The 27,129-nt window shown below is 43.2% G+C and overlaps 3 protein-coding genes across 4 annotated transcripts; all 3 read right to left on the bottom strand.

Moving 5' to 3' along the window:
- Positions 1-1,219: 1,219 nt before the first annotated feature.
- Positions 1,220-5,770, bottom strand: LOC134436608 (trichohyalin-like). 2 transcript variants are annotated; one of them, XM_063185906.1, is made up of 3 exons: positions 2,122-5,770; positions 1,621-1,869; positions 1,220-1,469 (listed from the first exon to the last, which is right to left on the bottom strand). In XM_063185906.1, the coding sequence occupies exons 1-2, from the start codon at positions 5,675-5,677 to the stop codon at positions 1,652-1,654; spliced, it is 3,774 nt and encodes a 1,257-aa protein (XP_063041976.1). In that variant the 5' UTR covers positions 5,678-5,770; the 3' UTR covers positions 1,220-1,469; positions 1,621-1,651. The 2 variants fall into 2 exon arrangements, with proteins under 2 accessions (XP_063041976.1, XP_063041975.1); XM_063185905.1 differs by having other exon boundaries at positions 1,616-1,869; positions 2,122-5,769.
- LOC134436028 (trichohyalin-like) lies at positions 5,737-11,127 on the bottom strand. Its single transcript, XM_063185057.1, has 4 exons — positions 11,060-11,127; positions 9,211-9,317; positions 5,923-8,330; positions 5,737-5,771 (listed from the first exon to the last, which is right to left on the bottom strand). The coding sequence occupies exons 2-4, from the start codon at positions 9,306-9,308 to the stop codon at positions 5,737-5,739; spliced, it is 2,541 nt and encodes an 846-aa protein (XP_063041127.1). The 5' UTR covers positions 9,309-9,317; positions 11,060-11,127.
- Positions 11,128-19,620: 8,493 nt separating this feature from the next.
- LOC134436027 (uncharacterized protein K02A2.6-like) lies at positions 19,621-23,508 on the bottom strand. Its single transcript, XM_063185056.1, has 2 exons — positions 23,318-23,508; positions 19,621-22,228 (listed from the first exon to the last, which is right to left on the bottom strand). The coding sequence occupies exons 1-2, from the start codon at positions 23,506-23,508 to the stop codon at positions 19,621-19,623; spliced, it is 2,799 nt and encodes a 932-aa protein (XP_063041126.1).
- Positions 23,509-27,129: the final 3,621 nt, after the last annotated feature.

Here is a 27,129-nt window from a genome sequence, read left to right as displayed (position 1 = left end):
TTCTACCACTCTGGGTAAAAAAAGGCCTCTAATGTACTTGGGGCCACAAGCCCTTCTTCCATGTTCACCCATGAAGGCCTCTCATCTGGGAAAGTCTAACAGCTAACTGGGAGAGAGAGAAGGCGTAGTGGTACCATTCCACCTTTTTGCCCAATTCAATATTTTGTATAATTGGATCAATATTTATATGTATAATGTTGTCCAAACCATGGGGTCAGTTTAATGTCCAGATATGTCATACCCATGGGCATCCAGTTAAATTGCCATGAGCTCCTAATGGCAGGGGGGCATATTTTAGAAATAGGCATAGCCTCTGACTTTGACCAATTAATGGTATAGCCAGATATTTCAGAAAATGAGTCAATAATCGAACACATAGGCGGCACTGCCACATCAGGATTACTTGAAAGGGGTTCAACAAATAAAGCAAAAATAAGCGGTGATAATGGTGAGCCCTGTCGAATACCAAAAGAGTATGGTGACATCACCCCATTCGTAAGAACAGTAGCCATAGGGTCAGTGTACACTAGCTCCAGCCACTGCATAAATGACTGACCAAAACCAAATTTCCTTAGCGTATAGAACAGATAGGTGTACTCAACTTTTTCGTACGCTTTCTCTGCGTCCAATTAGAAGGCCACAACAGGATCTGGGTTATTTCTGCTCTTCCAAAATATATGCAAAATCCATCGCAAATTGTCAGCTGCACATCTACTGTATGCTTCACAAAACCCACTTGATCCCCATGCATTAAGCTAGGGAGCACTTTCTCAATCCTAATGGCTAGAACCGTAGAAATATTTTTTTCATCCACATTTATCAGGCTACTGAATTCTAATTTCAGATAGGGCACTTATGAAATGGTTTTATTCATGCTCAGAGGTCACAGACATATTGCAATTGTGGTATCATTCAAGCTTGATACCGCAGCTGACTTGAGGGTATTCCAAGTGGACCTTGAAATCAACCATAATCCAGATAATATCCATGTGTGCATTGCTGTCGGCTTTTTATCTGAGGTGTATTTTTAATTGGATCAGAGGTGGGCTTCGAGCATTTGTGAAAATTTAAAGTGAGAAAGTTTAAAAGAAAGTAAGCTTAACATAGCTTAATTCATGGCAAATGATGATAGGCCTACAGCAAATTACTAATGAATTAAGAATGACAAACAGGAATGACTGAAAAATATTTTTATATTTTTAATATGTAATAATAATAATGAAAATGATAATAACAATAGTAATAAAAACAAAATAACAAATGAAAAAAGATGGAAATATTAAGATTGAAGCGTGTGTATGTTTTTTGGCTAATAAATCTATCCCACTGCATTCAAAGCAGTTTTGTTCCATGTGAAGAGTGTCATGTATCTTCAGGTTTTCTAGATGTTTGGTTGTCTCTGTTCTTCCTGTCTTCATGAACATTTTTTTCCTTTGTGGTTCATCGTCCAGTATAAGCCAAATTGTCCACTGAAATGAAAAAAGTACACTGTTTATCTTGTACAGTAGAATCAGTAGTTGGATTATAGATCATAAATCGACTTGTTGCATAGCTTCATGGTAAAGACACATCATAATGTTAAGTTTACTGAGGTTAAAAAAAAAAAGTTCAATACCTTACCATCCTTTACATGAGGTTGTCAGGGATATTGTTAGAATATATCTATGAGGTCGTCCACAAACCACATGTCATCCATTTCCTTGTTACATTTCTCCTCTTCCTCCATCCTTAGAGCCCTCTTCTTGGCCCGTTTGGCCTCCCAGTTGAGCAAGGAACCCTCAAAGCGCTGCCGTCTCTCCTCAGCTTTCATTAATGCCTTCCTCTTCTCCTGCTCCCTTTCTGAGCGCCACATTGCATTTACGCTGTACCCTAATAAAACAATATAGTGATATAATTGAGCAGTAGGCCTACAAAAATATATTATTGAAGAAATCTACCACAAGACTACTGTATACCCACAGACTTTAATCATATGGTGCTACCACCTACTCTTTGGAAGTGGCATAACAATGTAAGATTCTTTGATATATAGGCTAATCATATATAAAAGTGTAAAACACTTGTAAATCCTTTGTACAATCTAACGTTGTGCCATGAAAAATAATGAATTTGTCATCTTACATGGTGCGTATAGATTGTCCCCCTCCTCCTGCTCTCTCTTGTATGTCTTTTCGATCTTCTTGCTGTAGTAGTCCTTTGCTTTCTTATTGACCCATTTAAGGACCCTCCTCCTCACACTCTTGTTGTTTGTGTTCTCACAGTCAACCTCTGGTGTTTGATATTGTGCTAAGGAGGCGGTCTCAGACCTGTTATCTCCCTCCTCGCCACTGGCATCTGAACAGGCCAAGAGGTTGACCAGAGAGGGGCTCTTCTCCAGGGTCCCCTGGTGCTCTGTGTTACGCAGGAGTTTGTCCTCCTCCACAGCTTTTTCTTTAGCTGAAACACCAGAGTTATTCCTCTTCTCATGAACAGCATCCAATGAATGGGAAATGAGGGGGACCTCAGAGGGCCTCTTGCTGTCAAAAGTTGCTTGGCCTTCTGTTTTGCCATCCCTCGTCTCCATTTGTTTCCTCATCTTACTTAGCTCGTTGTCTTTGTGAGCCTGTTCATTTTTCCGCCTCTCCCTCTCTTGGTTGGCACTTTCAACCTGTTCGCCCTCCTTCACCAAGTCTCTGGGGTTATTCAGCAACTCTTTTGGCATCTCACTTTTGCCCAGTGTATTTCCTCTCTGTGGTGTTGCTGTTGTCCACGTCATCTGAGGTGGTGTTCTCTCTGATCTAGGTTCCTCCAAAGTGATAGATTCCAATCCATCATCATCCATCTCGAACTTGGAATTGTTTTGAAATCTATCAATAGATGGCCTTTGACGTCCTGCTGTTGTGGTGGCTTGTTGATGAGGAGAGACCACTTTCCTTTTTGCTGGATCACCAAGGTCAGACTGGCTCGCCTCTTTCAATGATCGGCTTGGTTGTACATGCAGCTCACCTGTTATGCTGTCCCACAGGCTCGATTCCCATTGTCCCATTGTCCCATTGTTTTTTACTTCCTCCTTTTCTGTGAGTTGGCTGACTTGAAGCTCTCTCAAGGATCCATTGGTGGCCACAGTCTCCACTTTGCCTATGTTCCCGTTGTTCTCTCTGGTGGGACGTCTTACTTCGCACAGCTCCACGCCACCCTTCTCATTTCCTGCCGGATCAGCTTTTTTATCGCTTTTCTTTGTCTGCATCCATTGTTTGAACCAGTTGTCAGTTTTATTCTGGCATTTCACACTGACGTGGCTCTCTGTGTTGTTTAGCTGTACAGTGTCTGCCTTTCCTTGTGCCTTTGTCTCCTTGTAAGCCAGTGTGTCTTCAAGTTTATTTGATCGTGTTTGACTCACATCATTAAGCAATCCCTCTGGTTGGGTTCTGTGTCTTTCCAGTCGGTTGCCCTGCTCTTTTGGCTGGCTCACATGAATCTTTGTTTCTTGCTTGAGCTGATTTCCCATTAACTTTCTATGATTATCGCGTCTGAGCTCATTCCAACTCTCCTCACGTGTCTTTTGCTCCATCTCTTGTTTGTCTACCTGTCCAAGGAATAGGCCTCCAGCATCTTTCCTTCCTACAGAAGTTCTCACTGTTGGTGCTACCATGATGTCCTCTTTTTCTCTTTGCTCTGCTTGATTGGTCTGGTTCTGCAGCTTCTGTCTGCTTTGCTCATGCCTCCTGTCAATGTCCCATTTGTCCTCTTTGGTAGTACTCCCAAACCAGTCATCGTCCAGTTTCTTGTATGCAGGTGTTTTTGTATTTCTAACTGGTAGTCCACGTGCCCTTTGCCTTATTGTTCCCTCTGCAGCTGCTGTGACATTTTCTGAATCCACTTGTTTTGTCTTGGATCCACACAGCCAGTCCATCTCCTCATTTCTCTGGCTTATTGTCTGTTTGGTGTCTGGTTTATTTACCTCTAAAAGACATCCTTCGTCAGGATTTGCGCTCCCTATAGCACGTCTAGACCCTGGTATGAGTTTCTTGTCTTTGTTTTCATTCTTCTTCTCTGATTGTTCGGTCAGACTCTGCAACATTTGCCTGCTCTCCTCTCTTCTCTGCTGATGTCTTCTGTTCATCTCACCCCTTTGACTCTCTTTGCTCTTGACGCCCATATCTCCAAACCAGTCATCCTTCAGGTCCTTGTGTTCAGGTTCAAGCTGTGCCTTTTCTGTTGTTGGTTCACATGCACTTTGCCTTCTTCCTGCCACAGGCCTCCCCTGACATCCTGAAGGAGGATCTTTCTCATCCTTCTTCTCTGATAAATCAGTCAGACTCTGCAAAATGTGCATGCTTTCCTCTCTTCTCTGCTGATGTCTCTTGGTGATCTCATCCCTTCCATTCTCTTTGCTCTTGACGGTCATGTTGCCAAACCAGACACCATCCGGGTCCTTGCGTTCAGGTTCAAGCTGTGTCTTTGGTTCACAGGCGCTTTGCCTTCTTCCTGCCACAGGTGTCCTGGCAACTTGGCATCCTGAATGTCCGTCTTTCTCATCCTTCTTATCTGATTGATCTGTCAGACTCAGCAGCATTTGTCTGCTCTCCTCTCGTCTCTGCTGATGTCTTCTGTTCATATCAGCCCTTCCATGCTCTTTGTTCTTGACGCCCATATCTCCAAACCAGTCATCCTTCAGGTCCTTGTGCTCAGGTCCAAGCTGTGCCTCTTTTGCTGTTGGTTCACATGCACGTTGCCGTCTTCCTGCCACAGGTCTCACCTGGAATCCTGAATGACGATCTGTCTCATCCTTCTTCTCTGATTGATCAGTCAGACTCTGCAACATTTGTCTGCTCTCCTCTCTTCTCTGCTGATGTCTCTTGTTGATCTCATCCCTTCCATTCTCTTTGCTCTTGACGGCCATGTTGCCAAACCAGTCATCATCCAGGTTCAGGTTCAAGCTGTGTTCAGGTTCAAGCTGTGCCTTTTCTGCTGTTGGTTCACATGCACTTTGCCTTCTTCCTGCCACAGGTCTCACCTGGAATCCTGAATGGTGATCTTTCTCAGCCTTCTTCTCTGATTGATCTGTCAGACTCTGCAGCATTTGTCTGCTCTCCTCTCTTCTTTGCTGATGTCTTCTGTTCATCTCAGCTCTTTCATTCTCTTTGTTCTTGACACCAAAATCTCCAAGCCAGTCATCCTTCAGGTTCTTGCGTTCAGGTTCAAGCTGTGCTGTTGGTTGACAGGCCCCTTGCCTTCTTCCTGCCACAGGTCTCTTGGCATCCTGGCATCCTGAATGACAATCTGTCTCATCTTTCTTCTCTGATAAATCAGTCAGACTCTCCAAAATGTGCATGCTCTCCTCTCTTGTCTGCTGATGTCTCTTGTTGATCTCAACCCTTCCATTCTCTTTGCTCTTGACGGCCATGTTTCCAAACCAGTCATCCATCAGGTCCTTGCGTTCAGGTCCAAGCTGTGCCTTTTCTGCTGTTGGCTCACATACCCTTTGCCGTCTTCCTTCCACAGGTCTCACCTGTGGTCCTGAGTGAAGGTCTTTCTCTGCCTTTACGTCACACAGCAGCCAATTCATTCCCTCGCTCATGACCTGTTTTGCTGCTGGTTTGCTTCCTTTGTCAGCATCAGCCAAGCTATTTATTTCCTGTTCTTGTTTGTTTCTGAAATCTGTCAGCCATTCCATCCCACTTTTTTGCTGGCACATGGCTTGTTTTGGTTGTGCATTTTCCTCAAAGCTTCTATTCTCTTCACCACCTAGTCTCTTTACTGACTCTTTTTTGTCAATTTCAGCAAGTCTGCTTTCAGGTTTCAACAGAGCATGTCTTGTGCTTTCTTCACTTTCAGTAAACGTTGTTATTTGACTTCCTGGGATTGCTTGTTCTGTTTTAGTCACTAATTTAGCTTCAGATGCTTCTGCTCTTTTGTTCGATTGACCTGAGAGCTGCTCACCTTTATAGATGATGTCCTGCCTTGTTTCCTTTAAGCACTCCATTCTTTTATCATTTTCTACTTCATACTCTGTAGAGTTGTTTTGTTCTTTCTGGATTCTATTGTCTTTCATGGATGATTGATGATCCTCCAGAGTGTTTTGCCCGTCTTGGAAATCTACCTCTTTGTGGTCTCTTTTGTCTACATTATGTCCGATTTCTTCAACGCATTCACTGTTCACCACTTTCTCCAGCTCCCTTTCCTCATCCGTCTCTTCCACCATGGTTGTTTCTGTCTGTTCAACCTCTATTTCCGCTAGTGTGACTGAATCTTTTGCGGTATTCTGCTCCATCTTGCTGATGTTCTCCATCATTATTTCTGTCTTATCAGGCTTCGGTGGTATCTCTGTTTGTGTGAGAGCCTCTTTTCTGATGTTCTGCTCCTTGTGAGGCACCAATTTGTCTAGTTTTCTTTCATCATCTGTGTCTTCCTCCATGGTTACTTCTTTCTGTTCAGGCTCGGATGGTATTTGCTTTTGTGTGAGAGCCTCTTTTGCGATGTCCTGCTCTTTGTGCAGCTTCAACACCAATTTGTCCAGTTTTCTGTCCTCAGCCGTCTCAGTGTGTGAATCTTTCATGATGTTCTGCTCCATTTTGCTGATGTTCTCCATCATTGTTCCCTTCTTTTCAGGGTTGGATGGTATTTCCACTCGAGAGAGCGTTTTTTTTGTGATGTGCGGTTTCAACACTACTTTTTCCAGCTCTGTTTCCTCATCTGTCTCTTCCACCATGGTTGTTTCTTTCCTTCCAGGCTTGGATGGTATTTTCATTCGAGTGAGAGCCTCTTTAGGGATGTTGTGTTCCTTGTGCATCTTCAACACCTCTTGCTTTTGCCTCTCCTGTCCCAGCCTTCTGTTGAGCTCAAGCACCCTTTCATCCCATTCCTTCTGCCTTTCTTCCTCCATTCTCTTCCACCTTTTTTCATATCTCTCTTCCACCATCTTTTTCCCCTTCTCAAATCTTTGCCTCATGGACATAAGCTGCTCTTTCATCTTGTGCAATTTTTCCTGATCTGATCGCGTTTGTTTCTGATGCTCATTTTTTGCCCTGTGCACCGCGTTCTCCAATTGTTCCCTCATGGTGGTCTCTCCATTGCTCTGTCTCTGTGGCTTTGGCTCTGCAATGCGGCATTTTTTGACTTTCCAATTATCTGCTTCTCTCTTAATGTTCTGCTGCTGTTCAATCAGTCTTGACAATTCCTCCTCTCGTCTCTTAGCCATTTCTCTTCGTCTCTCTTGATATTGTTCCATTTCCTTCTTCTTTGCATTATACTGCAGCTGCCATTGATTGTCAAGCTCCCTCATTGTTTCCTTGTGCCTGTTGAGCAGCACATTTCTCTTCAAATCAAATCTGTGCTCCATTTCCGCTGCATTCCGCTGCAACTTAAGCTGATACTGCCAGTTCAGTTCAAGTTCCACACTCTCATCCTCCACTGATCCGCTCCATTCGTCCTGTTTTTCATTCTCTCTCTTCCTCGCCATGTCTGCCATTCTCTCAATCTCTCTCGATGTCATCTGCTGGTGTTTAGTGCGTAGGTGTTGCCTCTCCATTACCTCATCATCAGTGCTGCTGGTCAATGGTGCAGGCATGCCCTGCCACTGTTGAAGTCCAGGAAGCAGTTGCTGTTCTTTCTTAGCAGTTGCTGTTCTTTCTTCATATCCGGCCTGCCACTGTTCAAGTCCAAGAATCTGGAGAGAAAGGCTCTTTTCCAGCTGCTTGAGCATCTCCAATTCCTCCATCTCTTCCTTTGTCAGCCCGCAATTCCACTGATCAGATGTCTTGTCCTGCACTACCTGCTGTTGTAGCAGTTGCTGTTCTTTCTTAGCCTCTTCCTCTCCCTTTCTCCTCATCTCAAATTTCATTGCAGCCTCCTCCAGCCTCCTCTTCTCTCTCTTCTTGATCTCCTGAAACTTTCTCTGCAGCTCCTTGGCCTCCTGAAACTTTCTCTGCAGTTCCTTCAGTTTCTCCTCCTCCAGAAGTCTGAGTTCCCTCAGCCTCTCCTCTTCTCTTTCTCTTGTCGCTCTTCTCTTAAATAGCCGTTTAGCACAGCAGCGACACAGTTTGACAATGAAAAACCAGCATGTTGGGGTCTCTTCACCGCTGTCAGACTGGTACTGCAGAGGAATGTCCACTGCGTTGACGGTGTTGGAGATACCTGCTCTCTGCTGTCCTTGTGCCAGGCCATTCCTCGCCTGGCTACAGTCACGCAGTTGACGCTTCCTGGCCATATGATCACGCTGTTTCTTGTTCATGGCCTGCTTTGGCTTTGGCAGATTGTCATAATCTGGTTCCTTCGGGATGTCTACATAGGCACGTGCACGGCCTGATCCACCCTTTTTGCCTTTCCTAGAGGTACGTGGACCTGCAACACTTTAAATTGGGAAGAAACGATCATGGCATCGAAAACAACATTGGGAAAGTCATAAAAACAAAAATATAATTAGATATTAATTAGGGGTGTAAATAATAATCAATACGTATCGATGCATGAATCCTACGGCCGATGATTGAATCGAAACGCATGATATTGTGGGGCATTCTTAAGTTCCCAATGCCCTAGCTCCATAACATAATAGAGGTGGGAAGGTAATTGGAAAAAAAATTCATGTAAATTAATTGAATCGTATCGTGGGGCAAAATAATGGAATAGATGCCTTAAGAAATCGATATCGAATCGTATCGTCATGGAGGCTGTGATTTACATCCAGAATATTAATACATACACATACAATACACAGTAATAATAAGAGTTTCGTTGCAAAACGGTGTATATTCTGTAGAATGTTGGAAAATTGTCATTTTTGTATTGGGCATTCCATTGCATTGCATTGCAAAATGCTCTTTATATAGGTTTAAAAAATATGTTCTCAAAATATTTGAATGGCAAGAATTGACACATAGGCGATAGACCTCTGAACAGTCATTTCCTGTTTTGGTATTAGATATATGTTTGTGATTTTAAATTCTTTTGCTTGAAAACATCTAGCCTGCTTTGGACACCACATGAAAATTAGCCTGTGGGCTACAATCTGGCACATTTACATATATGTGTGTATTTGTGTATATGTTCATTAATGTGCAATGTCCTGAAAAATAAAAGTAAACTAAGTAAGCAAGTGAGTAATAATAAAATGCAAAAGTAAAAAATGGTGGATGCACCATTTTGCAACAAAACTATATATTTATACACATAAATAAATGGGTTCAAAACAGTAATTTGTAGTTGTGTTGTGTCACAAAGGGGTCATACCTCAAAGTGAGGTCACTGTTGTCTTGTGTACCACCTGACAGGATTTGGCTAAAGGGGCGGGTGTCAGTCCATTGTGCTGACTGTGCCCAGTCCTTCATAGTTTTGCTCTGTAACACATAGTATATTCATTCATTCATCAGTTCACTTCTACATTGAAGACACAAAAAGCTGCTTTAGCTGCATTGACTGTATTGATAACATGGACTGCAAACTAAGTTAGACTGCATGGTCACAGATCGAAAAAAAAGTGTGGCAAAGTTTGTAATTTACCAACATTTTTTGGGACATTAATATCATTTATTTTTTTTACTTGGAGGAAATCCCTTCTGGTTCAAGAACTCCAGTTATCCCAGAAAAATCAGGTCAGTTAAACAAAACTTTGGCCTCATAACAGTCTCAGTAAACATCTCCAAAAGTTTCATGCAAAGCAGCATTTTCTCCACACTCCACACAAAATTATCTACATCTACATCTATCGATATAAGATAATATAGTAAGCTTAGATTAAACAAATACACAGATTACATAGTAGATTACACAAAAAATGTGTAACGTGTAATATTTACCATTATGGAATCTTGTCCACTGAAAAGGTTGTTTACATGATGTTTACCATCTGAAGTAATAAGCTCATCTGCTGTCCTGAAATTGTTACCTTGACTAGTTCTAGTTCAGGATTCTGTAGCTGTACAGTATAGGCCTATTCTACCATAGGAACCATTATGACATCACTTCATGCATTTCAGCTATCAGTGTTGGGGCTATCATGTCTTTCCATGTTTTACTCATGTCCTTGTTAAATAGGCCTACACACTGATTGATTAACAAATTATTTATTTATTTTTTCAAGCTGCACTTCACCAATGCAAAAAAGGACAAGTTTTTTTCTCCACATAAAGTACTAGGCCTTATATAAAAAATGTGAAACATCATTCTATAAAATCCCATCACTGTCAAGAAAACTCTCTATAACATTGAGCATGTCAAAACAAATTGAGGTTCTGTGATGAGAGGCTGTATTGTCATTTGCACCAACTACTGAAATAACCTGCAAGCTTTTTCAGGTCAGGCACAAATCAAACCCAAGTTACTGACACTTGCTCGTCTACAGAGTGACTTCAGCCCTTGTTCTCAAATCTCAAATCATTTTAAAGACTTGTATACCTTCACCAGAATTGTTTAGACCTAGTACTAATCTTTCCTTAGACCACCCACGAAGTGATCCCAGTTAAAGCTAGAACTATTTTGGATTTGTGATCCCCATTGAAATACTATTCTATATACTCAATGGTGATCCCTAATAGTGGAAAGCACTATCAATTGCTACAGCAGCAGCATTTCTCTCTTTACACATTCTCTCTCCTGCACCACTGATCCTCACATGTCTAACTCACGGACCAACGACCAATCTAATCACTGAAGCGAAACGATCTTCACATAATGTTCACCATTTAAACGAGTAAGCTCACTTGCCGCTGTCCTGAGGTTTTCAACTTGACACATGAAGATTCTAGCTGAAGATTCTGTAGCTGTAATGGCCCATGTTAACATGGAAACCACTTATGACATCAACTCTGGCCATCTAGAGTCTGTACACCCCCCACAACACACACACACACACACACACACACACACACACACACACACACACACACACACACACACACACACACACACACACACTATCCCCTTTACACCCCCCAGGGGTCCCGAGCCCCCACTTTGAAAACCCCTTGACGATTTTCTCTGTGTAATGTAATGAACTACTTCTCGACACCCTTGTTATCCAGCCTAAACTCTGTATTCAATTCATAAAATCAGGTCAGAAACATTCAATATTTAGGCCTACCTTTTTGGAGTCTTCAAAAATGCCCTTTACTGCCCATAATGTTCACCACATACATGAGTAAACATCCATGTGCTGTCTATCTTGTGAGTAGCTGGACAAATTACCATTCTAGTTCAAGATTCTGTAGCTGTAATATTCCACCATGGAAACTACTATGACATCACTCTTGCCATCTAGATTCTGTAGCTGTCTTTCTACCATGGGAACCATTATGACATCATTTCATGCTTGTCTATCCAGCATGGTGTTCCATGTTGTGGCCATAGATAGTGTGTATGTGTCTAATGGGTCCAAGGTCCTTATGTTCATATTGGGCACACAGTGGTGTTTTATTTTAATTGGTTACACTTAACAGCTATCAAAACAGTGTCAGTGTCCTTCACTGTCCATACAACACTACTGTAGATTTTTCTCGATTTTCTCAGTTTAATAATATAATTCCCATTCCCATAAGTCCCATCACTTGTTGCTCGAATCAAACAACACTACTGAAACTGCTAACACTTGTCTACAAATTGACTTCACAGGGTCTTCATCTACCATATTTAATCTAATTTTAAAGACACAAGTCCCAAAGAGTAGTATTTTCTCTCTCTCTCTCTCTGGTTGAGGCCCTAAGTGCTCTGCTTACTCTGCTTATGCCTAGCGGCACCCCTGCGCGCGTGTGCGCACGCACGCACGCACGCACACACACACACACACAATCCCCCTCAGACCCCAAGCCCCCACTTCAAACCACCTAAGCTTACTTACAAATCTGACTCTTTGACCATTTTCTTAGTGTAATGTAATGAACTACTTCTAGACACCCTTGTTATCCAGCCTAAACTCTGTATTCAATTCATAAAATCAGGTCAGAAACATTCAATATTTAGGCCTACCTTTTTGGGGTCTTCAAAAATGGCCTTTACTGCCTATAATGTTCACAACATACATGAGTAAATCCATGTGCTGTCTATCTTGTGAGTAATAGCTGGACAAATGACCATTCTAGTTCAAGATTCTGTAGCTGTAATATTCCACCATGGAAACTACTATGACATCACTCTTACCATCTAGATTCTGTAGCTGTCATTCTACCATGAGAACCATTATGACATAATTTCATGCTTGTCTATCCAGCATGGTGTTCCATGTTGTGGCCATAGATAGTGTATGTTACTGTATCATTGGTATGTTCATATTGAGCACACAGTGGTGTCATTTTATTTTAATTGGCTACACTTAACAGCTATCAAAACAGTGTCAGTGTCTTTTACTGTCCAAACAACACTGCTGTAGATTAAGTTTTCTAGATTTTCTCAGTTTAATAATTTAAGTAACAAAGTCCCATAAGTCCCATCACTTGTTGCTCGAATCAAACAACACTACTGAAACTGCTAACACTTGTCCACAAATTGACTTCACAGGGTCTTCATCTACCATATTTAATCTAATTTTAAAGACACAAGTTCCAAAGAGTAGTATTTTCTCTTTCCTCAACTGTCACACAATGGAAAAAACACTTCTCCTTTGCTTTTTCTCAGTGGTTGAAACTGCCAGGACGGTTATCTGCAAGAGTCTGCACATCCTTCTCTCCATCCCTCCCTTTTAGCCCAGGGGGGCCCAAACTGTACTACCCCACCCATACTCTCTCTCTCTCTCTCTCTCTCTCTCTCTCTCTCTCTCTCTCTCTCTCTCTCTCTCTCTCTCTCTCTCTCTCTCTCTCTCACTCACTCACTCACTCACTCACTCACTCACTCACTCACTCACTCACTCACTCACTCACTCACACACACACACACACACACTCACACACACACACACACACACACACACACACACACACACACACACACACACACACACACACACACACACACACACACACACACAAACACACAAACACACACACTATCCCCTTCAGACCCCAAGCCCCCGTTTTGAAAACCACCTACTTAGAAATCTGACTTTTTCTCAGTCTAATGTAATGAACTACTTCTCGACACCCTTGTTATCCAGGCTAAACTCTGTATTCAATACATAAAATCAGGTCAGAAACATTCAATATTTAGGCCTACCTTTTTGGAGTCTTCAAAAATGCCCTTTACTGCCCATAATGTTCACCACATACATGAGTAAATCCATGTGCTGTCTATCTTGTGAGTAGCTGGACAAATGACCATTCTAGTTCAAGATTCTGTAGCTGTAATATTCCACCATGGAAACTACTATGACATCAACTCTTGCCATCTAGATTTTGTAGTTGTCATTCTACCATGGGAACCATTATGATGACATCACTTCTTACTTCACATGGCACATTGTATTTGGGCTCAATGTATTTTCATAGCAATAACAAGATTTATATAGCACATTATCAGACAGAAAATACAAAACATGTGTTTTCATGTTTATGTCACTTTTAGGCCCACAATTAGTTAATTTAATTTCTCTTAGTATCACAATTAGACCTAGACTCATCTTCACTGATAAACTTTCTGATATCAAAAGTTCAGAAATTAAAGGGACACTGTGTGAGATTTTTAGTTGTTTATTTCCAGAATTCATGCTGCCCATTCACTAGTGTTACCTTTTTCATGAATACTTACCACCAGCATCAAATTCTAAGTTTTCATTATGACTGGAAAAATGGCACTTTTCATACATGAAAAGGGGGATCTTCTCCATGGTCCGCCATTTTTAATTTCCAAAAATAACCATTTTTAGCTGCAAAAATGACTGTACTGGGACCACACTAGAAAATATGTATTTAATACTTAGTAAACTTTCATGTAAAGAACAAATTTGGCTATAGGCAGCTCAATTTCAATAAGCAGCATAGTTGCAGTACCTTTTTTGACCATTTCCTGCACAGTGTACTATTCATGTCCGATACTGACTCGTGCATAGTCTCACCTCTAGAGGGTAACAAATCCATGTATCATTGGCTACTAGCTATCTAGGCAAATCAGATTATCAGATACAATAATGAGAGGTTATGTTCAGATTTTGCCCCCACTTTTGAAATTTCCCACTTGTTCTGTTTCATGCTTACTGGTGCTATTTTCATAATGTGAAATTCAGGTTAAGTGTTATTTCTGTTATTTTTGGTCCTCTATCGCCACCTTCTGGCAAATGTAGGTAATTATCTGTGCAAGGTTGACTGACGTCATAACTATTGGACGTGTTCTTATTACTGGTGTGTTCCTGAGAATGTAAACACTTCTCACCAAGTTTCAAGGTTGCCTTGAAGGCATCGTTATTTACCCATTTCTACAAGCCATAAAGTGTCAAAAGGAAGAACTTGTCTGCGTGGTTTGTGGAGTGGAGTTATCTGACTGTTTACCTGGCAAGGCGTTGGGGAGAACAGTACAGTAAAATAGCGTCTTCGGCGGGCTAATCTTCACACTTGAAAGATCAGAGGACTACGCGGGAGCTACGCGCCCAACAGTATCACCACAACTGGATTGTCATCTCAAGTAAGCACTGCGAGGACTAAATTAAAATGGCAGAAAGGGCTTCGAACTCAGGAACGATAAAAACAAGATCTAACGCCTCTTGTTCTTATAAAGGGAATTGTTTTTCCTCAGCTAGTAAACTAGCTGCAGCTAACGCTCGCGCAGAGGCAGAGGCGGCCAGGGTGGAAGCGGCTTTCGCTGCACAAGAGAACGAACTGAAATTTAAACAGGCCGAATTAGAATTGGAAACTAAGCGTTTGGAAATTACACTGGAAAAAGTTCGCCTTGACAAACGAGCTGCAGTTGCAACAGCCAAAGCAGATGTGTTAGAGGCAGCAGTGCAACAAGAATTAGAACAGGATCTCTGTGACATCGATGTGCCAGTCCATGACTCACTAGCACGCACCCAGAACTATGTTGAAGGAGTGAGTGAGAGCGCTCCAGTGGTGCACCTAGTCCTAGACGGTGTTCCAGACTTGCAGACTTCCGTGGCTTCTTACCACACCATAGGTCCAAATACAGTGCCCCCTCGACAGAACCATGCACCACTTTACACACGGCCCACTGAAATGGTAGAGTCCCACAGCCCACCCATACAGCAAGGCTCTGCAGAGCAAGGTGTGCAGTGGCAGTCCCCTGTCCACACACATTCACAGATGGTACGGCAGCATTTAGGAAACGAGGACACCAAACAAGAGCCAGCGGTAAAACCACACAGCCCTGCTCATCAACAGTGCAACCCTGCGAATGGACAGTCTGATCAGAACAGTGGAATGTCAGACTTTGTTAGATTCATGGCCAGGCGTGAGCTCATTTCCACTGGGCTTATGCAGTTCAACGACCATCCCGAATGCTTCAGAGCTTGGCGAGCCTCCTTCATGAATGCAATAGGAGACCTCAACCTATCTGCTAGCGAACAGCTCGACCTTCTTGTGAAGTGGTTAGGCAAAGACTCGGCTGACCACGCTAGGCGCATAAGGACTGTGTACGTGAATTACCCATAGTAGGGGCTCAGGGCGGTGTGGGATCGGCTATATGAGTACTACGGCGCACCAGAGGTGATTGAAAACTCTCTGCTCAAGAGATTGGAAGATTTCCCCAAGATACAAAGCAAAGACGGACGAAAACTAAAGGAGCTGGGCGACCTCCTGATGGAAATACAGGCAGCCAAAGCTGATGGGGAACTGTTTGGCCTTGGCTACCTAGACACACCCCGGGGAGTTAACCCTATTGTGCAGAAGCTGCCGTTTCACTTGCAAGAAAAGTGGCTCACAATAGGTTTCAATTACAAGGAACAGCGCAGAGCCCCCTATCCCCCATTCAGCTTCTTTGCTGACTTTGTGAGTCAACAAGCGAGAATGCGCAACGACCCTAGCTTCATGCTGGCACCCCCCAACAACGAACTCTCTAGTCATAGCAAACCAGCCAGGTCAGAGGAACAGAGAGCCGTAGCTGTTCTCAAGACTGGAGTGACCGCCACTGCCCCACTCACTCCTTTTGAGTCCCCTCTCACAGATAGGCCCACCAGCAGAGAGGACCCAGCCAACCACTGCCTCCTTCACAACAAGCCCCACCCCCTACACATGTGTCGGGGATTCCGAGACAAGCCATACGAGGAGAGGAAGGCACTCTTGAAAATGCATGGAGTGTGCTACAAGTGCTGCAAAGCCATACACTTGGCAAAGGACTGCAATGACGACGTGAGCTGCACAGAGTGTGGAAGCAACAGGCATGTTGCAGCGCTACATCCTGGCCCAGCGCTGGAAGTCAACAGCGCTGCAGACCCCACAGACCCTGCACAGGAGGATGGCGGGGAGACTGCTTCCTGCTCACACCCGCATCACGGCTGACTCGGAGGTTAGGCCCACACTCGCCTCCGTCTGGCTACTTTGACCAGAAGGACTCGCAGCGGTAGGGCAGAGTCCAAATCTGTCCTACACTTCCTGGGGCAGCTGGCGCAATCAGCGACTAGCTGCATGCCTATGGACGAACCGATCTCACTTATTTCCTCTGGATTTTAAATGAGTGACATATTAAGTTTAAATGTTTTGAGAAGTATATTTGTTTAAAAAAAAAAAAAAAAAAAAAGGTAGAAGAAGGAAAAGAAGAAGGGATAACTTGGTCAATTGAATGTAATGTTTAATGAGTTCATTTAATTTTCAGGAAAGGACATTTTCAAACAACAAAGGAAAGGAAAGAATAAGTGAAACCCCTTGGGTATTCAGGCGGGGAGTGTTCTGTTTCATGCTTACTGGTGCTATTTTCATAATGTGAAATTCAGGTTAAGTGTTATTTCTGTTATTTTTGGTCCTCTATCGCCACCTTCTGGCAAATGTAGGTAATTATCTGTGCAAGGTTGACTGACGTCATAACTATTGGACGTGTTCTTATTACTGGTGTGTTCCTGAGAATGTAAACACTTCTCACCAAGTTTCAAGGTTGCCTTGAAGGCATCGTTATTTTACCCATTTCTACAAGCCATAAAGTGTCAAAAGGAAGAACTTGTCTGCGTGGTTTGTGGAGTGGAGTTATCTGACTGTTTATCTGGCAAGGCGTTGGGGAGAACAGTACACCACTAATTAATATAAGTATACAAGCCCACAAGCTTGTTAAGAAGAGCTGGTGTGAATGGTGACGTAATTTGTTATTTATTCTCAGTGAGAGAGTGGCTATAGATGAAAATGAGTTAATACTGCTTTAAATGTTGACACAGATTTGATTTTTAGTATTTACTATTATCTTCAGACCAGCCATACTTCATGAGGATGTTTCGGATGGATTTTATTTAATGTGGCTGACTGTGAGAAGGCTAACTCGCCCCTTCTCACAAGGTTTTAAAAACTAAAAAAGTATGGGCAGCTGCTCAATTGGTCTGAGAAACTGTCAGTGTTCCGCGATGACAAGGCAAGGAGCCAGACGCACCCATGCACATAAGGACATAAAGTTTGGACATAGTTTTAGCAACTTTAAATATCACTGCCACCTTCCTGTCTGCAGTGTGTGACTCTTCTTCTCCTCCTCCTTGGAAATTAGCCCCAAGAAGGTGAAGAGCCTTCACATTTGGGTTAGCCTGGTCACATAACTTAGAAATAGACATGTTGACATGAGAGAAAAGTTGTGAGTGATGCAGCAATGATGCCATTATGTTAAGAGGGTTATATGTTCCCCGGGTCCTATGTTCCCAGCAACCGGGAAACTTGGGAGTCTTTTTTCAAAAAAGGGTTCTATGTTCCCCGCTGCTTCCAAGTAGATTGCTGCCATAAGGCAAAGCGCAGGTTGTTGTTGCTTCTGTGACGGGTTAAGTGCTGTTTCCACGTAGCAGGATATTTTTAGCAGGGTATTTTTTTCTCCTGTTTAGGTGTAAAAGCAACATGTGAATAAAAATAAATCCTCCATTGTCGCAAATGCGTTTAAGCCCCCTAAATAGGATATTTTTAAAGCCTGCTTTTTTATATCTGGATTTTAAATATCTGCTACGTGGAAATTGAAGGCCAAAACCAATGTAACCAGGAGAAAAAAAATATCCACATATAAACATATTCTGTTACCTGGAAACAGCTCCTTAGTTTAGGGATAGTTTTGGTCAGGGCACAAATTTACAACTCAAACATTGCATTACTGACAGGTTTAGGGGATGGTTTTGGGAAGGGCACAATTAGAAAACATTGCATTACAGACAGGGTACATTTGGGGATGGTTTTGGGAAGGATTAGATAAAATGTGGGGAACATAGAACCCTTTTTTTTTAGAAAAAGGGCCCTAAGTGCCCCGGGCCCATACAAAGGCCGGGGAACATAGGACCCGGGGAACATAGGTACGCTCCCATGTTAAGTGTAGTTTTCAATACTGACTGTCAGCCCGATAGAGGTGAGGTGTTCAATTGTTTCCCTCACAAGAGGTACAGTTCTGTCAGATGGCATTGGACTAGCAGAGAAGAAGTAGACCGTCTGTCTGTTCACACAAAAACGTCACGATATCTAAGTAAATAGTTCAAATATGCAGTTTGTTGTACTTGTGGCATCTATTGTGACATTTATTAATTAGGGTATAGCTTACCATATTCCACTTGCCCATGATGTCCCTGGTCATGAACCCCATGGCTTGTTTGGCTGCCTCTCCTGTCGTGTCTGATAAATGCCATAAATAGCATCTGTTTTGACCGCATAGTCCAGATGCCTCTTCATGGCCATTTTATCCAACATTAGAGTGCACATTCTCTCTGCCGGGTGTATTTCGGACACCAGCAACCTCATTTGTCCAAGCGTCCCTTGCAGGACGACTGGCTGTTAAGCATACAGTGAGTCCAATAAGTATTTGATCCCTTGCTGATTTTGTTGGTTTGCCTACTAACAAAGACATGATCAGTCAATAAATGTTATGATAATATGTATTCTAATATGGAGAGACAGAATATCAAAAAGAAAATCCAGAAATTGACTTAAGAGAATATATATTAATTTATTTCCATTTCATCAAGCAAAATAAGTATTTGATCCCCTGCCAACACATAACAGTTCCGGGCCCACAGACCAGATGGGCACTTCCGATCAACTTGTCATCTGAATTAAAGACACCTCTACATACTAACATGCATAAAATACACATTGAATCAGCAGAATCAGTCCATAGTATGAGTGAATCAGTCACACTCCAACCTCACCAGCATGGGAAAGACCAAAGAGCAGCCAAATGATAACAGGGACAAGATCTTAGACCTGAACAAAGATTAAATGGGCTGTGTAGCGTGCCAATAAATCACACATGCAGCTCCGGTAAATGTACACACTAGACTGACTTTATTAACTGTGCCACTCACTCATACAGGTGTCGCCACCTAGTGACGCTTCAAGGAATACATACGAAAGGTGACATAAAGCCACCACTCTACATCCCCCTTCTTCTAGATAAAGTAGCTATGCTGCACACAACCTAATACTAACCTCAACTAAGGCATGTAACAGATCAGGACTAAAACGCATACAAAATCATCTGACCAAGCTGCCTATCTCAAAACATAAGATAACACCTAACATAGACATTAAGGGCAATAAGAGCAAGTAGAACCAGTTCAGTTAAACAAAAGAACACATTGATAACATTTTCACGTTTTCATTTTTCACTCTAAGGACTGACATAGTCCCCATAGCGCTGATTGGGCTGGCTGACTCTGCCTGCTCGTGTCACTACCAACTGTCTTTCAACTGGGCCAGCAGTATTGACCACTGGTGTGGTAGGAGGTGGAGGTGGTGCGCTGGTGTCATTTTCTCTATCAGGTGCCGGAGAGGTGGAGGTCAGTGGCACGTCCTCTTCAGGGGTTGCCGGTGGGTCCTCATCTACCCGGAGGAGATGCCGCCTGTTCCTGATGTAGCTCTTTCCTTGTGATGCTATCACATAGCTATTAGGCTGCTGGGCTGGGCCTTCCACTCTTGCCACGTGATCAAAACCACGTTCAGTCTGCACTCTGACTGTTTGACCTGGCTTAAGTGCAGGGAGACGGTGAGCATGGCGGTCATGATACATTTTCCCCCTCGTTCTGTGTTTGGTGATGGTGGCAGCCACGTTGACTTGGATGGCGGGTCTGAGCATGTCTGTGGTGGCTGGCAGGAAGGTCCTAGTACGCCTGGACATCAGGCGTTGAGCAGAAGACGGGAGTCCCTCACGGGGAATGTTGCGAGTGTGCAGAATGGCTGCTTGAATGTCTGAGCCATCACGGTGGCACTTCTCCAGCAGGTGCTTGGCGGATCTCACTGCACGCTCAGCAAGGCCGTTAGATTGCGGATAGTAGGGACTGCTGCGGATGTGTTTAAAGTCCCATGATTGTGAAAACTGTGCAAAGTCCCTCCCCGAAAACTGGGTCCCATTGTCACTCATGAAAGTGTGGGGCACACCATGTGTTGCAAAGTGTCTCTTCAGCTTCCCAATGACGGTGTTGCTGGTCATGTTGGGGAGGTAATCCAGCTCGAACCACCCGGAGTACGAGTCCACTAGGACTAGATGCATTTTGCCACGCCACTCAAATATATCAGCTGCAGTGAATGACCATGGCAGTTCAGGAATGTCATGGAGTTGCATTGGCTCCTTTGCGTGGTGAGCTGTCAAAGCTTTGCATGCAGTACAGAGAGACACTTCTCTTTCGATGTCAGAGTACATTGAGGGCCAGTACATAGTCTCTCGAGCTCTGCGTTTGGCGGCTTCCATTCCGGGATGGCCTTGGTGTAACTGGTCAGTGTAGAACTTTTGCAGTACTGCAGGTATCACAACCCTTTGCCCTCGTAGGATCAACCCGTCATCCAATGTCAGCTCCTCCTTCATGGAGAAGAATGGTCGCAGCAGCTGTGGTAGTTCCTTGGAGGTGCTGGGCCAGCCGTGTAAGATGACTTCACAGAGCTGTTGACAGGTGATGTCGCTCTTGACTGCATCTCGTAATTCATCTGTGCGACGTGAGGAGAGAACCTGGACCGTCATCACCTCTAGTAAGTCATCAGTAAGCGGGGGCTCAGACTCAGGTAAATGTGCTCGTGACAGCGCGTCTGCCACATACAGCTCTTTGCCTCGCTTGTACATCACATCCAGGTCGTAGCGCTGCAACTTTAGCATCATACCCTGCAGGCGTGGTGATGCGGTGTGCAGTGGCTTTCTCAGAATGGTTACAAGGGGCTGGTGATCTGTTTCAGCAGTAACAGGGCGGCCGTATATGAAGTCATGAAATTTTTTAGCTGCAAACACCAGGGCTAACATTTCCTTTTCAATCTGAGCATACCTGGACTCAGTCGGTGTGAGGGCACGGGATGCGAATGCCACTGGCCGGCCTTGTTGGAGGCACACTGCCCCGAGACCATGTTGGGAGGCGTCTGCTGATATGACCACTGGCTTTGAGGTGTCAAAGAACTGTAGCACGGGGGGATTGGTCAGCGCCTGTTTCAGTTTTCTGAACGCCGCATCATGGGCGTCATGCCAGTGCCACTCCACGTCGTGGTGTATCAGCTGTCTCAAAGGGCCCGTCATGTCACTGTACTGGGGAATGAATTTGGATAAATAGTTGGTCATGCCCAGAAATTGCTGTAGTGTCTGCTTGTCCTGAGGCTTCTCCATCTCGCAGACAGCTTTGACCTTTTCAGGATCTGGCTTAACCCCGTCAGCAGTTAACAGGTGGCCAACATACTGCACAGAGTTGACCCTGAATTTGCATTTCTCAGGATTGAGCTTCATGTTGATGGCACGGATCCTGTTCATCACCTGTGTCAGGCGTTCATCGTGTTCTTGTAATGTGCGTCCCCAGATGAGGATGTCATCGACCACGATCTCGCACGGTTGTCCTGCAAACAGCTGTTCCATCACGTTTTGGAAGACCTCGCTGCCTGTGCATATGCCGTATGGCATTCTCAGGAACCTGTATCGGCCATGAGGTGACATAAATGTCGTCAGTTTTGAGGATGCATGGTCAAGGGGTATTTGCCAAAATCCGCATTTGGCATCTAAGATGCTAAATATTTTTGCCTCAGGCATGTCTGCGATGATTTGCTCGATGGATTTGAGGGGATGGCGGGGTCTGAGGAGAGCCTGGTTCAGATGCACTGGGTCTATGCAGATCCGCACTGTGCCGTCTTTTTTCTTTGCTGCAACCATGGCAGACACCCATTCTGTTGCTTCATTTTCTGGTGTAATGACACCGAGAGCAGTCATTCGATCCAGCTCCGCCTTGACCTTATCTTTCATGGCAATGGGGATCCTGCGTGGAGCGCATATTGTGGGGGCAACAGTGTCATCCAGTCTCATGTGATATACCCCAGGCAGTTTGCCTATGACATTGGTGTCAAACAGGTCTTGGTATTGCAGTCTTTCTGGAGCTTCTTGTTGCAGTGTGTGGACATCTGGTCCAAGCTGTATGAGGCCTAGAGCAACACTGTCTTGCAACCCCAGTATGGGTTTCACATCCCTGTTCACCACATGAAACTTGAACTGTCCCCGTGTACACTGCAGTGTCACAGTGCCATCTGTTTTGATTGTCTCGCCTCCATAAGCCACGAGATTGACCTTTTCATATGGATCCACACGCACTGTGTGGTCCACAGCTTGTAGCATTTTCCTGGGCAGCACATTACATTTGGCGCCAGTGTCTACTTTCACCCTCAGTTGTGCATTTCCATTTTTCATTTCCAGCGTGGCAAAGATTTCCCCCTTCTGTGCGCTTGTGAGTATTGTGTCACAGTAGAAAGTATCAACCTGATTGTCTGTCTCAGTGGTCAGTTCATTTACTCTACCAGTTGCTCTTCGCCTGTACTGAGAGGGGGCTGTGTGGCGAGCCGTGCCCTGCACTGGTGCAGAGCGACAACACTTAGCAAAGTGGTTCAGTTTTCCACAGTTATTGCATATCTTATTGAGAGCATAGCATTTACTGCGGTCAGGTGAGTGTTGGCCATTACAATTGCCACAGCGAGCCTTCTGAATTGAGCACACATCAGTTGTTTCCTTTCTGAGTTCTTTGGAGCTTTTTTCGGATTGTTCATGAAGCAAACACATGCTAATGGCCAATTCAAGGGTAAGCTTCTGTTCACGTAACAGTTGTTTGCGAAGGGTATCGTTTTGTATTCCACAGACGATGCGGTCCCTTATCAAATCATCACGGAGCGCGCCAAACTCGCATTTCTTTGCCAGTATTTTTAACTTGGAGACATATGCCTGTATTGACTCATCAGTTCCCTGGCTAGCAGTGTTAAAAGCGTGTCTGTCCATAATTATGTTTTTTGCTGGTAAGCACAACTCACGAAACTTTTTCAGTAGATCATCGGGCTTCTCTTGGCTTTCCCCTTCTCCATACACAAAAGATTCCGACTTCTCCGCAGCCTCCGGTCCGGCTAGGTTCAGTAGCGTGTAGGCTTGAACTTTCTTGGACTTGTCCGAGAGTCCTGCGTTGCAGTAGATTGTCCATTCCTTCTCAAATCTGCGCCAGTTGTCGGCAATATGTTCATCAAACACAAGTGGATCGATACGGCGGAGTCCTTGAGCCATTATTAACCGCTTCTGACACCATGTAGCGTGCCAATAAATCACACATGCAGCTCCGGTAAATGTACACACTAGACTGACTTTATTAACTGTGCCACTCACTCATACAGGTGTCGCCACCTAGTGACGCTTCAAGGAATACATATGAAAGGTGACATAAAGCCACCACTCTACAGGCTGCTAAGCCACAAGAAAGAGACTGGGTATTAATGACCCAACTGTTTGATGCATTTCTTCCAAAATGTGAAGAATACAAAATGACTATCCATCAGCCTGTCTGGGGTTCTATACAAGATTTGACCTTTTGTAGGGATTTGATAATCATGAGAACAGAAAGAAAGCACCCTAGACCTGTACGGGATGAACTAGGCAATGATATCAAAGCTACTGGGACAAAAATCACTGAGAAAACTACTGGTAGCACATAATGCCACAGAGGTTTACAATCCTGTAGTGGACACATGATGGTGCATGGTGCAACATGATCTCCAAAAATTCCGTGCTCCTGGACACGGATGGTAAGGACACAAAATCCGTGTCCAGGAGCACGGATCTTGCCAAAATTCCGTGCTCCTGGACACGGAATTGTTTTCCGTGCTCCTGGACACAGAATTGCTTGAAGTGCTTTCTATAGGCTATTTCCACAGTCTTGTGTTTTCTCAGGATTTTTCTAATTTCAAATATTTTGTCTCAAAAAAACATTTCTTACTGACAGGTTAGGGTTAGGGATTGTTTTGGTCTGGGCACAGCTAGTTTTCTTTCATTCATTATATGAATTTGATAGCCTAGCAACCAACTGGAAAAGGTATTTCTCAAAAATATGTCTTTAATGACAGGTTAAGGTTAGGGAATGTTTTGGTCAGGTCACAACTTAAATTGCTATAGCATTATTTTGTTTAGGATTAGCATTTGGTATGTATTTTCAAATGATAGAGTTAACACAGTGCTGTGGTAATAGCCTATAGAAAGCACTTCCGTGTGCCCATCACGGAAAACAATTCCGTGTCCAGGAGCACGGAATTTTGGCAAAATCCGTGCTCCTGGACACGGATTTCGTGTCTTTAACATTCGTGTCCAAGAGCACAGATTTTTTGGAGATCAGGCTGCATGGTACCTCTACTTCAGAAGGAACCTGTGCATTCCCACCAGAGGTTTGCCAACGGACATCAGACTGGCCCTGATAAAGGCCAGACGGCTGAAACCGGTCGGCGTTTTTAACATGTTTACCCCGATGTAAAATAAAGGGTTTTTAATACTTCAACTACCTTGACTCAAAGGAGAGTGCTTTGGATACAGTTCATAAGTCTGTCAAGGACATCAGACTGGTTTAGGATATGATAAGGAGGTGCTGTAGTCAGATGAAACCAAAGTCAAGCTGTTTGGCATTAACAGAATGCAATGTGTTTTGAGAAAGAGAACTGCTGTCTATGATCCCAAGAACACCCTCCTCACCACCATGCATGAAAGTGGTATCATTATGGTTTGAGGATGTTTGTCTGGCCAAGGCACAGGACAGATTCACATCGTCAACGAATGGATGGAGGGAGACGTAATGTGCAATCCTGAGTGCAAACGTCCTTCCCTCCACCACTACACTGAAGGTGGGCCATTGTTGGATCTCCCAACATGACAATAATACACAACATACAGTCAAAGCAACGAAGAAGTGTCTCAATAAGAAGCAAATTAAAGTCGGGAAGTGGCCTAGACAGTCTCCAAATATTAACCCTATAGTAATTCTATGGAGGGAACTGAACTTCCCATTTGCCAAGCTACAGCCACAAATTATTAATGTTTTAGAGATAATCTGCAAAGAAAAACGGGCAAAAATCTTTTCTACTATATGCACAAACATTGTCATCAACTAAAAGAAGCATCTGACCTCAGTGCTAGACAACGAAGGCTTTGCCACAAAGCACTTTATCTTCTTTAGCTAGAGGGGTCAAATACTTATTTGCCTAAATTAAATACAAATAAATTAAAATATATTATTTTAAGTTATTTTCTGGAATTTCTTTTTGATATTTTGTCTCTCCATGTTTGAATACATATTATCATAAATTTATAGACTGATCATGTCTTTATTAGTGGGCAAACCGGCAAAATCAGCAAGGGATCAAATACATATTGGACTCACTGTAAATAGTGGAGATGTGCAATAGGGTGCATCAAACGCCCCTATGAAAAAAATAAAGCCTTGGCCCTATAAGAAAAAAAATTCTAAGATTAATTATGTAGATATTCGTTGGATGGATAGTCGTTTTGTTTGGTTTTGCTCTGTAGTTTTGATTCCTTCATTATTATTATTGTTATTATTATTATTATGTTTTTTTTTTGTTTGTTGGTTCTTGTGTTGTGACTAATCTTTCATATGGGATATATATTTCATAATGTGGATATGTGGCATTTTTATGTCTAAAGATCTAGAGGAGATCAATTGTGAATGTTATGAAAATCCTTCCAATAAAAATGAAAGTTGCAAAAAAGAAAAAAAAAGAAAAGTTCTACGCCCAGTAAAAACAGTCCGTGTAAAATATTTTTAAATTTGGATGAAGTCTACCGGCTCCACCAGCCCCATGAAAATAGAAAATTAGGGTGATGGTGAAAATCTTGTAACAGACATAGACATTTCTGGTGCATCAAACAACCCAATGAAAACAGATTGCCCCAGCTGTGTGATAAACATGTTCTGTGCCTAGTAAAACATGCTGTGTAAAATATTTTGAAATTTGGATGAATTCTATCAGGTCCACCAAACATTGAAAATGAACAATGAAAATAATGATGATAGTGATGGGCAACCTGGATACAAAAGCTACAGTCCAGTCCCGCATCTTCCAAACAACCAACCTAGTTTTACCTGTCCAATTAGGGTCTTTTGACAGGTAAAACCAGGTCATTTGAAAATTGAATTGAATGTTGAATGTTGAATTGAATGTTCTTTGGAATTACTAGTGTTTACTCCATTACATGAGCACCATAATTGAACTGACAGGCTCTTGGCAATAGAATCTGGACCTGGTGGCACCTATGACATATATACCAGTCACTTTGGTACTGTTTTTTAGAAAGCCACACTCTCCAACATCACCAAGTCAACATCACATATCAAAGTTCAAAAAAGTTCAAAGTACTTTATTTGCCATTTGTGCATAAACTAGTAGTCCAAGCACATAGGAACTCTTGTGCAGGCCCTCTGAGTCAATAAATAGAATTAAATAGAAAAATAGGAAGACAAAATACATTAAAAAGTGATAAGAATCAAAGTGATCAAAAGAATAATTAAAAAAGGTGGATCAAATGTTCTTTTTGGCCATCAGTCTCACTGTTGCTGGGAAGAAACTGTTGAAAAACCTTGCTTTTCTGGTAGGAATGCTGTCCGCTCTACTGTGTCTCAGTTTGTATGTGCAGTTCTTGTGTTTGAGCAGAGAGTTAGCTGGATGGAGTGGGTCTTTAATGATTCTCTCTGCTCTCCAGTATATGACTGCGCTGTACATATATAGAGTCCATAGAGGGAAGTGCTGTGCCTATAATCCTCTCTGCAGTCTTGATTATTCATTGCAAAGACTTCCTTTCAGCCTGAGTGATGTCGCCATACCAGACATATATAAAGTAGCAGGTGTG

The sequence above is a fragment of the Engraulis encrasicolus genome, chromosome 20, assembly GCF_034702125.1.
Source record: "Engraulis encrasicolus isolate BLACKSEA-1 chromosome 20, IST_EnEncr_1.0, whole genome shotgun sequence".
Taxonomy (NCBI): domain Eukaryota; kingdom Metazoa; phylum Chordata; class Actinopteri; order Clupeiformes; family Engraulidae; genus Engraulis; species Engraulis encrasicolus.
This window is presented reverse-complemented; position numbering and strand designations above follow the sequence as displayed.